The sequence below is a fragment of the Meleagris gallopavo genome, chromosome 16 (genome assembly GCF_905368555.1).
Source record: "Meleagris gallopavo chromosome 16, MGAL_WU_HG_1.1, whole genome shotgun sequence".
In the NCBI taxonomy this organism is placed as follows: domain Eukaryota; kingdom Metazoa; phylum Chordata; class Aves; order Galliformes; family Phasianidae; genus Meleagris; species Meleagris gallopavo.
In genome coordinates, this window is record NC_139419.1 from 8743089 (window position 1) to 8755377 (window position 12289).

Genomic DNA, 12289 nt, shown 5'->3' on the forward strand with positions numbered 1-12289 from the left:
AACTATGCTGTGAGTCAAAGACCGCAGGTCTGTAAAGATGCAGTGCTGACTTGTAAAATCTCAGTGTGCAAGGAACAATTCCTTTTTATCTTTTCTTTTTGGAGGGTTTGTAAGCACTCCTAGGCTGCTTAGCACGAACCAGGCCCATCAATGTTTTCACATAACATAACAATTGCTATCAAATGTCAGCCGCAGTGTCTGAGTGCTGCATTACAAGGCCACTTCCTTCTCCCACTCATTGCGCTACTGGGCGCGCAGGCCCATTCCCCCACTAAGGAAGAATCTCGAATCTATTTGTCTAAAGGGCTCCTGAGGAGCGCGGAGCGAAAGCGAGGCCCGCAGCCCACCCAGCTGTGCGCGCGGCGCGGCCGTAGCGCGGCCTCCCGCCTCCCCCCGGGCCCGGCTGGCGCCGCCTCACTGCTAACGGCCGCGGGCGGCCACGGGGCGGGGCCGGCGGGGCCGCTCCCTCCGCTTCCCAGCGTGCACCGGGCGCGGTGGCTGTCTGGCCACGTCCCCGGGCCACGTCGCTCGGTGCCCGCTGAGCTTGCGCCATCTTCGCTCCCCGGCTCCGGGCTGCTCCGCCGTTCCGTCGCCATGAACATCTTTCGCCTCACCGGGGACTTGTCCCACTTGGCGGCCATCATCATCCTGCTGCTCAAGATATGGAAGAGCCGCTCCTGCGCTGGTGCGTGCGGGAGGCCGCCAGGCGGGCCGGGGGAGCGCGGCAGGGCCGGGCCGGGCCGAGCCGAAGGCTGGGCGCTGTGGCCGCCTCCTCGCTGCAGGCCGGGGCCGGGAGGGGCCGAGGCTCGGCTCCGCCGCTCTGCGGGGGCCGCTCCTTCCCCGAGGAGGGGCGGCGGGGCCGGGGGCGGCGCGGGGCCCGGGAGGCGGCGGGGTGCGCTGGCGGGGTGCGCTGGCGCCCGCCTCCTGCGGCTCCGACGGTCCCGGGCTGCCCGCCGACAGCATGGCAGGGTGGGCTGAGGGGAGCCGCGTGCTCCCCCCCGGCAGCGGAGGCACCCGCGGGAGCTGCGGTTTCCCTACAGGCCCGGCGCCCGCGGCTCTTCATTCGAATCCCCGAGCGGCGCTGCCTCGGCCGCCCTCCCCCCGCGGGGAGCTCCTTCTTTATGTAAGGGCCCGGCCGGCGCCGAATGAATGGGGAGCCGGGCCGGGGCGGCTGCTGCCGGGCCCGGGCTGCCCTCAGCAGGAGCCGGAGCGCGTTGCGTCCCCATTCCCGAGGCGCGGCCGTGCTGCTATGCGTGCCGAGCCGAGCGGCGCTCCTGCGGGCTGCGGCGCTGCGACGAGCTGACTCGCAGTTCGCACATCTTGAAGTTTCTCTGTTCGGGACTCGTGCAGGGCGAGCCGGCGCGCTCACCGCTTTGTTTTTCTGCAGTAAGAATAACGTGGCCACCCGTACCGCTGGCGGGTCCGTGCGAGCGGCTGCGGCAGAGCTGGGAGGGAGAGCCTGGGCGCTGCAGCGCTCCGTGCTGCCGGCCTGCTGTGACGTGGCAGCGGGAAGGAGCGGCGGGCAGCCCGATGTGCCTGGCGCTGGCAGGGCTGCGATTGCTCCTCAGTCGGTGGGTATCTGTGTGAGGGATCGGTTTGGGCTGCAGCCAGAGAGAACTGAGAGTAGAGAAATGAAATCTCCTCTAGCTTACAGGTAAGAGGGAGCACGGATTCTCTGCTTCCGAATCAGATCTCTTACTGCTAACCGCTTGATAGAGTGAAAGAAAAACTATGGTAGATGAACAGCATTGGTTTATAGCAGTATTGTCTTTGTGTGATTTCTAACTTAACAACATACATCAAGTAAATGACTCTACAGTTTAAATAGGGTGCTGTCAGAAGATGTCATTTTTGAGGGCGAGGAGCCCAAGAGCTTTTTCCTGATGATCCTTTTTGACAGGGGAGGATCTGGCCTCCAGCCCCTAATGTGATGCTCTGTCTTCTGCCACACACAAGAAATGCTGTCAGAATTAAAACCAAGTAAGGGTTAATGGGCTGAGAAGTAACATCTTATAGTCTGAAGTAGGGGAATGAGGAGTTCTGGTGCAAGTAGTAGTACTTCAGCTAGGAGACTTGTAAGTGACCTTTGGACATGAGGTAATTTTCACAGTATAGTACAGCATAACCCAGTCCCATTTTTCTGTTCAAAAGGTGCTCTAACATTGTTTTTCTTGGGTCATTTATGGCTGAGGATCGCTGTTGGTAGAGATTTGTTAGCAAGGAAGAGGAATCCTACTTACCATTGTTTTTGGTACTGCTTTCTCCAGCATAGAGAAGCAGATGGGCAAATATTTTGTGTGGCCCTCAGCTCTCCCATTTCTAACACAGCCGTGTGCCTGCGCTCATTCAGCTGAAACAATGATTCATTCACCTTCCTCAGCTGAATGCTGAAATGTGGATTTGTTTTTGTGGGATTGTTGCTTTGTATACTCTAGTTCTGCCTGAATCCTTAGGAGTAATCCAGATCCGTTTCTCTTCTGTGGGATTAGCACTGGGGGGCTGACGAGCTGGCTGGAAGGAGAGCAGTGCCTCGGAAGAGCCTGGGTTCTGCTTTGGGGCTGCTACCTGTGGCAGCTTCTGGTTGTCAGCTGTCATTTCTGTGAATAAAGGCATTATAAATATATTTACCCAGAAGGTGTTTGTAAAGTCCACAACAACAACAGCCACCACCTCTAAATGGTTGCCAGTTGATGTTCAGTACCTGCTAGCTGCCATTGTTAGAGGGCTTTCTGTGATTCCGTTGTGTGGTCAGTTGAGCAGTTTATAAATTAAATAAAATTACACCTTGGGGGTATTGGTGACTGAGGAGACTGAGCAGGCCAGTAGGTGCTTTAACCGTGCATTTCTCTGGCAGTAGGAGCTTAGAAAATAAATTGAGGCCTCTAAGTGTTTCCTAAACTGTAGGCTGTGATCCATGAAGAGCTATGAGCCGCATGGTGCCGGCTCTGCGTCTCGCTGCATCTGTGTGAGCCTGCAGCCTTTGTTAGGCAGAGCTGGAGGCCTGTGAGAGCAGCTGGAGCCAGGTGGCCCGCACTGCATGCTGCTTTTTGGGGGAGACACTGCTCCTGCTTCCTTTGGAGCAGGGCTGTGCCATAAATCTCCCTGCATTGTCAGTGTTAGACAAAATTCATTTCTTTATTTTTCCTAATTCGGTCAATATGCTAAACAGATAACGAGGCGAAAGCAAATCAGGTTGTGATTTCACAGTTGGCAGGGTGACAGTTTTTTGCATGACTGCTTGTTTGAGCTTTTGCATCGAGGAGTAGGGAAAACGCTCACCACTCCAAACAGCAGCTCGGAAATAATTACTGGGAGCAGTGGAGAATGCTGCAGCTAACGTGTTATTGACTCTAGTGTCATAATTAGGAAATTCATGAGACTTGAAGAATAGTCTGCTTTCACACGTTGTCATGGTCAGACTGTATTTCCTAATCCGTTCCAAGTTAAATTAGATTGTTTGTGCTGTGAATTACTGCCTGGGAATTGATTTGCTTCTCTCAGTGTCATTTGTCAAGTGTTAAAGGTGACCTGCAGCAAATTATATGCTGAATCGTCTGGAAAAAAAGTAGTGCAGATAATGAATGTGTAATGCTTTTGCTGAGCAATGGAGCTGTCTCATAATTTCAGGTATCTGCTATGGACAGCACCATACATTAAGCTGAAGGTTTTACAGAGTACTTTGCCATAGGCTGTTGCCAGTTTGTCTATGTTTTCTCAGAAAATACTGCTTTAGGTAGGTCTGGAATTTCATTTATCTTTTTGAAGGAAAGTTTTGCCTTTTGGTCAATAAAATTTGAGTTGAGAGTTAGGTTGGTTAGTATTTCTTTAGCAGACCCAGAAGAGTTGTGGTTCTGTGGCTGATGCGGACTTCATGCTGAACTAACTGGTTTTTATTAAGTTCTTTAAAAAGGCTGTGAGGGCTCCGTGACAAAAAGCTGGCCTTCCTTAGGAAAGCTTCAGCCTGTACCTTTCATGGCCGTGCAGTAGCCAAGTGCCCTGCAGTGCCTCCATTGCTGCCAGCCCCACAGGAGCGAGCTGCAGTGGATGCTGCTGTGCTTTGGCCTGGCAGCAGGGCTGCTGGGGAGTCTCCAGTTATTGCTTTTAGCCAAGCGTGGAAGCAGGAGTTGAAGAAGTTTTTCAGTGCATGAAGATAAAACAAAAAGGAGAGGTGAAAATTTGAGCCCAGGGCTTTAGGAAAAGAGGGAATGGTGATGCATGTGGTTATCTCCAGAACTATGTAATGTTTGTGGGAATGAAAAGAGTGGGAGGAGAATGACAGTGTGGTTTGTGTGTCACAGCTGTCAGCCAGCACTGTGCTGGTGTAGTGATAGTCTGGTCATCAAACCCATCAGTGTGATGTTCACCCATGTCCGTCCTGCGGCTCTGCTCCTGGTGTGGATCTCAGCTCTGCTTGTGGCACAGAGCTCAGCTCCCACCCAGCCCTCCTGCGCCCTGCGGGCCTTTGGTCTGAACTCTGGACCTTGCCTGCTCTGCCCTACTTACCTTGGAAATCCATTCAGCCTTGGTTTTGTGGTGTGTTTCCAGAACTCCGGGCTATTCTCAGGATTCAAAAGTCTGTAACACTGAAAGCATTCATAAAAACAGCAACTTCTTGACTCTAGAGGGAGGTGAGGCTGCATTTGTTGAGAGGAATTTGTTGCATATATTCCATTACCGCATTTGTATTTATGTGACAACACACCTGGATCCAAACATACTGCAGTGACCAATAATAAATGTGTTTGATACACTCTGTATTGCTGTGTGTGGTCAGTAACTAAAAGAAAACACCACGTGAAATACCCTAATGTTGCACATGGTGACATGGCACGGGCTGGAGACTGTGCACCCCAGGACTGTGGTCTGGTCCTGCCCTATCTGGAGGGCTACTGCGAGCACTGCTGCAGGCTGCTGCCCTGTTGGGGTTCAGAAATGTCAGATAAACTGCTGTCTTAACTTTGGAAAAGTTTGGTGGCTGTTTTTTGCTGCTGTTCTTTTTAACGGGGGCTTTTGTGTGGTTGCTTTGCAGTCCACATTATGAGGTTTTGGGTTCTTGCTGTTTGCTGTACTTGCTTATTGACCACTGGGGGCTATTATGTAAATACCAGGTAAGGCTCACCTAACGTGGCTTACAGTGCAGGTACAATGCTGCAAGCAAATACCTTTCTAACTGTTACAGTTTCAGCCATTCCTGTACTTCATGTATAAATATCTAATGCCTTCATTTGGGGCAGCTTAGTATTTCTGAAGCATTAATCAAGATGACACCATAGAACGTTGCATGCTTTTTAGTTGTTTTATGGCACTGTTAATAAAACCCATTATCAGAAATATCACTGTATAAAAGCAAAAAGGATTTTCAGCCTTGCTTCATAACCTTTTCTAGAGAATGTTTTTCCCTGTCTTGTTTTCCTGAGCAGTGTTTGTGTGCTTAGCTAAACAAATTAATCTATTTTCACCCTGGGTGACTAAAAACAAGAATAATTGGAATAGCAAGATAAAAGCTTGGTGGTTTTACATCAGTGTTAGGGAGTGATGCTTCTCTTCAGTCTTCAGAGGTTTTTAGTGGTTGATGATGCAGAACTTCTGTGGGGTGTTCAGTCAGTCAGTGGTGCTCTGATTGTGTCACTGGCTTCAGAAACTTCAGTGGCCAAAGTACTGAGGCTGGCATCTGGGCTTTGGCCTGAAGCTGAAAGGTACTTTGAAGAAGCAGTGTAGGTGGCTGGTTTTTTTCAGCTCATGATCCTTTTTAAATAGTTTTATGTATCTATTTTTGACTATTTGATTATTTTTTTTTCCCGCCATTTGGCCAGTTGAGATTCAGAATTGAATTACCTTGAGTCTTAACATCAAACAATTCCTGTAAAGCCACACAACTGGTGCTAGCACACTTCCTGGTCGTCTCCAGGTCTGTGATACTTATATCATTCCAGGTAGAGAGAACTCTTGGTAACACTGAGGTTTGAGCACTAGTGCAGCCTTGCTGCATGGTGCCCAAGGATAATGCAGAACAAGCAGCTCATAGGCGATGTTTCTGGAGAAAATAGAGGCTACTGTGAGTGACTTCTAAGTACTAGCAACTTTTCCAGTACAGTAATGTGTAGGTAACTTACAGCTGAGCTGCTGAAGGAGGTGAATGTACAGTTCTGTTTGTACAGCTTTGCTCTGGAAACTCAGAGTTTGTCTTAGTTTTGTGATCAGCTTGCATAGAAATAAGGGATATATTCTTCCTCAACCTTGGCATCAAGTGTTCTTAAATAATTAATTATTTCCTTTATTGCTTTAGGTATTTCTGGGAAAAGCCAGCTTCTGTTTGCACTGGTCTTCACTACCCGCTATCTGGACCTCTTCACTTCATTCATTTCATTGTATAACACATCTATGAAGGTAGAGTATACTGGAAAGTCAGAAAAGCTGGTGTTGCTGCATGCAGAGTGCATAATTTTATGAAGTGAGGCATCTCTAAATGCCCACTGTGTAGTTGGGTAAACAGTGTGGAAAATGGACTCGAAACTCTACTCTTTCTACACTCTACATGCAGTTATTTTAAAACTGTGTGGGGACTGTGACATTTACAACAAATGCCTCATTGGTTATTGAAAATAAAAGCCCTTGGCAAAAATGCTTTGAATAAATTCTATTTTTTATTTGAGACGTTAGAAAAGGCTAAAAAAAAATCTCGTTTTCTACAAGGGAAACTGGTATTCAAAGCGTGTAGTCAGAATTGCTGCTAACATCTCGTCAGAAGCTGATCAAAAGTTTTCAGGAGTTCAGTTCAAGAATGTGGCTTCCATCTGATTTATACCCCTGTGCTTATCAACTGAAAGTTAGTCAGCCCAGATTTGGTTTTGTTGGCTCTATTTCTGCAAATACTGATGCCCAGTACAAGAAAATAAAGCAGCAGACTGGAAGAGTAGAGCTTGTTTGGCATTGGTGGCACCAGAACAGACACCTTAATCCAATTCTTTTATTCTAGGATTTTTGTGATGCTTTTAGTTTTAGTTCAGAGGATAATGTGACTTTACCAGAAGGAAAGGCTAGATAGTTAATAACATGGATAATACTGAAGAGTTAAGGGGACTTGCTTCAGAATTTCCTTCAGTTTTGGTTTTGTGTTTCTGTTTCCTTGTTGTTGTTTGTGGTTTATTTTTAAAGCAATATTAATTAAACTGTAGGTACCAGCTTGAAATGTGTTTATCTGGAAGTGGTCATTGGATATATAAGAAATGAGTTTCTTCCGTGCTCTGGGAATATAAGCAAGTTGGTACTAACTGCCTTTCTTACTGACTTGCAGGCTTTAGTTCTTGTGGTTTGTAGCATTACGTATCACACAGTTCATTTCTCATAGTACCTCTGAGTATAGGCTGCATTTCTTTTATTGTGATGTCTCTGGAAACTTTTTGAGTGCCCCAGAATATACTAATCTCATTAAGTAACTTTCAGGAATGAGCTGGGGTTCACTGACACTTCTTAGTGCCTTCTCTGACTGCACCAATTATCGTTAGCCTACAGCTGTGGTAGGGATTCCTTAAATATGGTATTGTGCCATGGAATCACAGAACATCCTAAGTTGGAAGGGACCCACAAGGATTATCGCATCCAGATCCTCACTCCATTCAGGACCACCCAAAACCAAACCCCATGTCTGAAGTGTTGTCCAAACACTCTTTGAACTCCAGCATCCTGGGGCTGTGACCACTGCCCTGGGAAGACTGTGCCACCTGCAAGCTATGATTTCACTGTTGTTTCGCTTGTTTGATGAAATCTGTTTCTTTTCCATTGTGAAGATCCTATACTGAATATAATTAGGTGTTGGGAACATTTTTCTTTATGGTGAAACTGAGGCAGATGCTAAACTGTCTAATGTACTGTACTAGATTGTCTTCAGGACAGTGTGAGCTCTGTCCTGGTGATGGCAGAGTGCCCTTCAGGAAGTGAGGTATTCTCTCTGATTCTGGTTCCTTACCTGTAAAATAAGGCTACTTACCTATCCCATGGGGAATAAGTATAAAGTCTGCTGTGCTATAACAATTAAAAATGGTAAGGTTTGACATCAACTGAAATTGAAACTGAGTTCCTCTTCAATGCTTCTGGCAGTCTCTTAGCTCTCGGTTTCATGGCCTGTTGGTTTCAGAGAACACTGGCTCTGCAGATGTAAGAGATGTTTAAAGCTGTAAGTCAAATGAGCTGTTTTGTTATATGTTACATAGCTGAGTTGAGGTGGGGCTTGATTCAGTACCTTCTTATTGCCACGTGAGCCACCACACCCCTAAACTTTTTGAATTAAAAAAAAAAAAAAAAAAGACCTCTCCCTATTTTAAGTATGCACACGTACATACGTAGCTTAAATGTTTGGGCTGCTGCTCCCCTTGCAGTAGCAGAAGCAGTCTTCCTTTTCCAGTCAGTGCTGCAGTTGTTTCTACTCAAGGAATGATCTCTGACAGGAAGAAACTTCTGACAGTCACTTCATCCAGAGGCAAGGTGACACTTTAAAATATCGTTGGCTCATTGGTTTTGAATTATTTCCTGCTGAGAAAAGCTGAATATCATCACATAGCATGAAATTGAAATTGCAGAAGCATGTAAGCAAAAAATACAAACTGGAAAAGACAGCTTGTTCCTCTTAGTACCTGGGAATAGCTTTGTTCAGTGAGTTTAATGTAATCCTGCAACCTTTGTGGGTATTTCTTTTTTTTTCCTCACTCTTTAGCTTATCTACATTGCTTGCTCATACGCAACCGTGTACCTGATCTACATGAAATTTAAGGCCACCTATGATGGAAACCATGATACGTTCAGGGTGGAGTTTCTGATAGTTCCTGTTGGTGGACTCTCATTTCTTGTCAATCATGACTTCTCTCCTCTGGAGGTGAGTGGGTTATGGGCAGGAAGTGGCACTTTATTTTCTAAAATATGTAGTACATGATGGTGAATGTTTTTTAGCAGAATGAAAGTTGCCTGTGTTTAGTAGGTTCAGGCCAATTCTGTAATGCATCTTTACGGTGTAGTTGTCACAGACAACTTAAGGCACTTTGGGAGACTAATGTTATTGAGTATTTTATTAAGCAGAAAGCTGTCTTGTCACACTAATTCAAAGGAATCCCTCCTTTTTTTATGTTTGTTAAGGAAATAACCCAGAATGTGAGTCGTTGGTGCCACCTGGTGAAAGCAAAAGAAGTTTTAATACTTGTTATGTTTTGTAGAAACACAAGTAGCATAGAGTATTAGGAGGAACTGTTATATTTGAGATGCAGCTATATGTTCTCCTGTCAGAAAAGGAATATGTACTAAAGAGTTCAGGTCAGTGCTTACACGAAATGGAGATATCCTTATACGCTCTTTTTAAGTGGAGTGACCTTTTTATATTCATTGGAATGGCATAGTTTAAATAGCAAAAGAATTTGAGCAACATTTTGAGATAATGTTTTAAATTTTGTACTGCCTTAACTCATTCTTTAAACCAATTAATTGATTAAAACTTTTGGAAGAATGGGGAAGCTTCCACACAGCTTTTCAGAGCCAGCAGCATGGTGAGCTGTATTTAATGGTGTTGCATATCCTGAACTGATAGATGGGTAAACTTGTATCAGCAAGCTCCCCAGATATTGGGAGAGTGGTGTCTGAAGACTTGTTACTTTTTACCATTCCAGGGTTGATTATGAAGCTTTTATTTATTTATTTATTTATTTTTACTGTATCAAGGATAGCCAAAGTAGTGTGCCTGTTCCCAGTAGAGTGATTTTCATTGATAAGGAATGAAAGGGCAATTCAGATACCTCCTGTGCTTCTGTTAGCAGTATGGCAGTTGAATAATCTGTGCTGTTTTTTTCGTTCCAGATATTGTGGACTTTCTCCATCTACCTTGAATCTGTCGCCATTCTCCCCCAGCTCTTTATGATCAGCAAAACTGGGGAAGCGGAGACCATCACTACTCACTACCTTTTCTTCCTGGGTCTGTACCGTGCCTTGTACTTGGTCAACTGGATTTGGCGCTACTATTTTGAGGGATTTTTTGACCTCATAGCGGTTGTTGCTGGTGTGGTCCAGACTGTTCTTTACTGTGACTTCTTCTATTTGTATGTTACAAAAGGTGAGTAGTGTGGTAACTTGCAGCTTCAGGTAATGAAATGTAGCACTATGCAGATGCATATCTACTTCATAGACATTACTTCATAGTTGTTAATTCTGTATGCAAGTTATTACTGTAATCTCCTTTTTAGATTTATCAGGAACACGTTCTACAAGTTCGGGGTATTTCTGAGGACTGTTTTTAATACAGATAAATGTGTGAACAGTTTGAACTTTATTGACAAATCTGAAAATAAGTATGACTATATACAGGTTGCAGTTTTCTCTGTCAACAAGCACGATCCTCTTACTTCTACTGACAGAGTACTTTTTGTGCAGGTGTTACACTTAGAGACAACTTCCTCTGGCATTTTAAATACTGTTGGAATCCAAAGGTGGTTGTATGTGTCTGCAGATGCTAGGCATAGAAGCAGTTGTTTCTGTTGGATCTATTACTAATTCTGCTGTCACTGGTATTCCAGCATCCATCGTTTAATCACAAAACTATGTAAATGCGGTGTTAGTCATTACTCTAAAAAAAAACCACAGTCACAGGATAGCATGTCCAGTGACACTGGCAAGTGAGAATGCCAGGGTGTTGTGAGAGGGCAGGGCTAGAATTCTGACTTCATTGTCGTTTTGCTGATATGCATTGAATAGAGAGGCAATTGTGGGAGAACTAAGGGCAGTGTACCTTTTCTACCAAAGTGACCAATAGGTTTTGATCCCTCTGAAGCTCTAACAGTTGTGTTTCTTGGTCACATCTTTGTATTGCTAACTTCTTAATTTTTCCTTTCCTACAGTACTCAAGGGAAAGAAGCTCAGTTTGCCAGCGTAAGTGCCAAAAAACATCACCAGCATCTGTCCTTTTGGATGCTTGGACAGAACAATCCTTATCACAAGCAAAGGTGAAGATGCTTGAGACAGAAAGTCAGAAACACAGCTCTTTATAGTGCAGGTAGTCATCAGCGGCTCTGTAAGAACGGAGGAAAAACAACCAGCAGATTTCTGTTTGATGCATCTTGCCTTTATCTTTTTTATTACTATGTATAAAGATTTTTTACATAAAGAAACTTATACTGTATTAATAAATTCAGTGTATGGTTTCAATTGGAATAATTCCAAAAGTGAGATTTTTGTGAGATTGTTTATGACCAGGAAAAAAGTGCAAACTTTTTCTTAATTTTCAAGAATTTCTTTGAAATTACTGATTTTTTCTTTTTTTTTTTTTTTCAGTGCACAAACATGTGCATCCTTGATGGATGGTAGTCATCTGTTCTTTCCCTTTGATTCAATTTTCATTCCACTATATTTATTTTTTCCAAAAGGTGAATATATGTCAACTTAAATCTAAAACCACCAATGTTTGATGTGATGTGCTGGTGCCCAATCCTTGTGCCATCTGCTGACGTGGAGTTCCTTGTTTAAAATGTATGTTGGTGCCAGAAGGGGAACAGTGACATTCTGTAGTTGTCCTCCTTCTAAAACAGGCTGATGGCAAGAGGGCAATAAGGAAATCTTGCGGCCATGAGAAATTGGCCTTTCCTGTTTTGCCATGATGTTTGGGAAGGTAATCCCAATGATGATAGCACTTGGCAGTGCAGGTTGTGAAGACTGAGAGTTATGGTTATGTTCCTTAGTGGCAAATACTTGTAACTGTATTCTTTGTTCCGGAAAAGGAGGTTAAATATCCTGGAAGTACAGCCCTGCGACACCACTGCAGCTATAGAAATGGGAGACTTGTAAGTTGTTGATTACAGTAATCTGTAGGTGATCATTTTTAAACAATATCTACATTTTCTTTTTAATGAGTGCTGTATAAGCAACATCCATGTTCAGCTTCAAGTGGTTTTTGATGTCACTTTTGGACAACTAATATTTTTTTAATAGACTTTCCAAAATCAGCAGCACCAGTTACCATTCTTTATCCTTTAAATGATTCCCTTTTTTTACTGAGCTGTTGCATGATTTATCCTGTGTTACCATCCTCAATAAACACTTTATGAAATGGTGAAGATGTTTATTATTCTTGAATTAACTTTTTCTGTTAGTGTGAAACTGGAAGAGAAGTTGTGGTGAAGATGAGTTGTTCAGTATCGTTTGCTCTACTGAAATACGAGTTATAGGGATATGAGAGGTGTTAGCACTGATTGAAACGGTGGTGAGTTGGTTCTGCTTTTTCCAAGAGCTCCATCTGCAGCCTGGGGAGCGTGGTTTAAAA

At 44.6% G+C, this 12289-nt stretch overlaps 1 protein-coding gene across 1 annotated transcript; it reads left to right on the forward strand.

The window, feature by feature from the left end:
* Positions 1 to 451: 451 nt before the first annotated feature.
* On the forward strand, positions 452 to 12083 carry KDELR2 (KDEL endoplasmic reticulum protein retention receptor 2). The gene is made up of 5 exons (XM_085237597.1): positions 452 to 685; positions 6287 to 6387; positions 8711 to 8869; positions 9838 to 10090; positions 10872 to 12083. Exons 1-5 carry the CDS (start codon positions 595 to 597, stop codon positions 10904 to 10906), a joined length of 639 nt encoding a protein of 212 aa, XP_085093723.1. The 5' UTR covers positions 452 to 594; the 3' UTR covers positions 10907 to 12083.
* The last annotated feature ends 206 nt before the right edge of the window (positions 12084 to 12289 follow it).

Bases quoted from the DNA above. Each gene is read 5' to 3' on its own strand.
- KDELR2 (XM_085237597.1), top strand. From the start codon at position 595: ATGAACATCTTTCGCCTCACCGGGGACTTGTCCCACTTGGCGGCCATC. The intron at 686-6,286 runs GTGCGTGCGGGA...TTATTGCTTTAG, and splicing joins GAAGAGCCGCTCCTGCGCTG to GTATTTCTGGGAAAAGCCAG. The intron at 6,388-8,710 runs GTAGAGTATACT...CTCACTCTTTAG, and splicing joins TGTATAACACATCTATGAAG to CTTATCTACATTGCTTGCTC.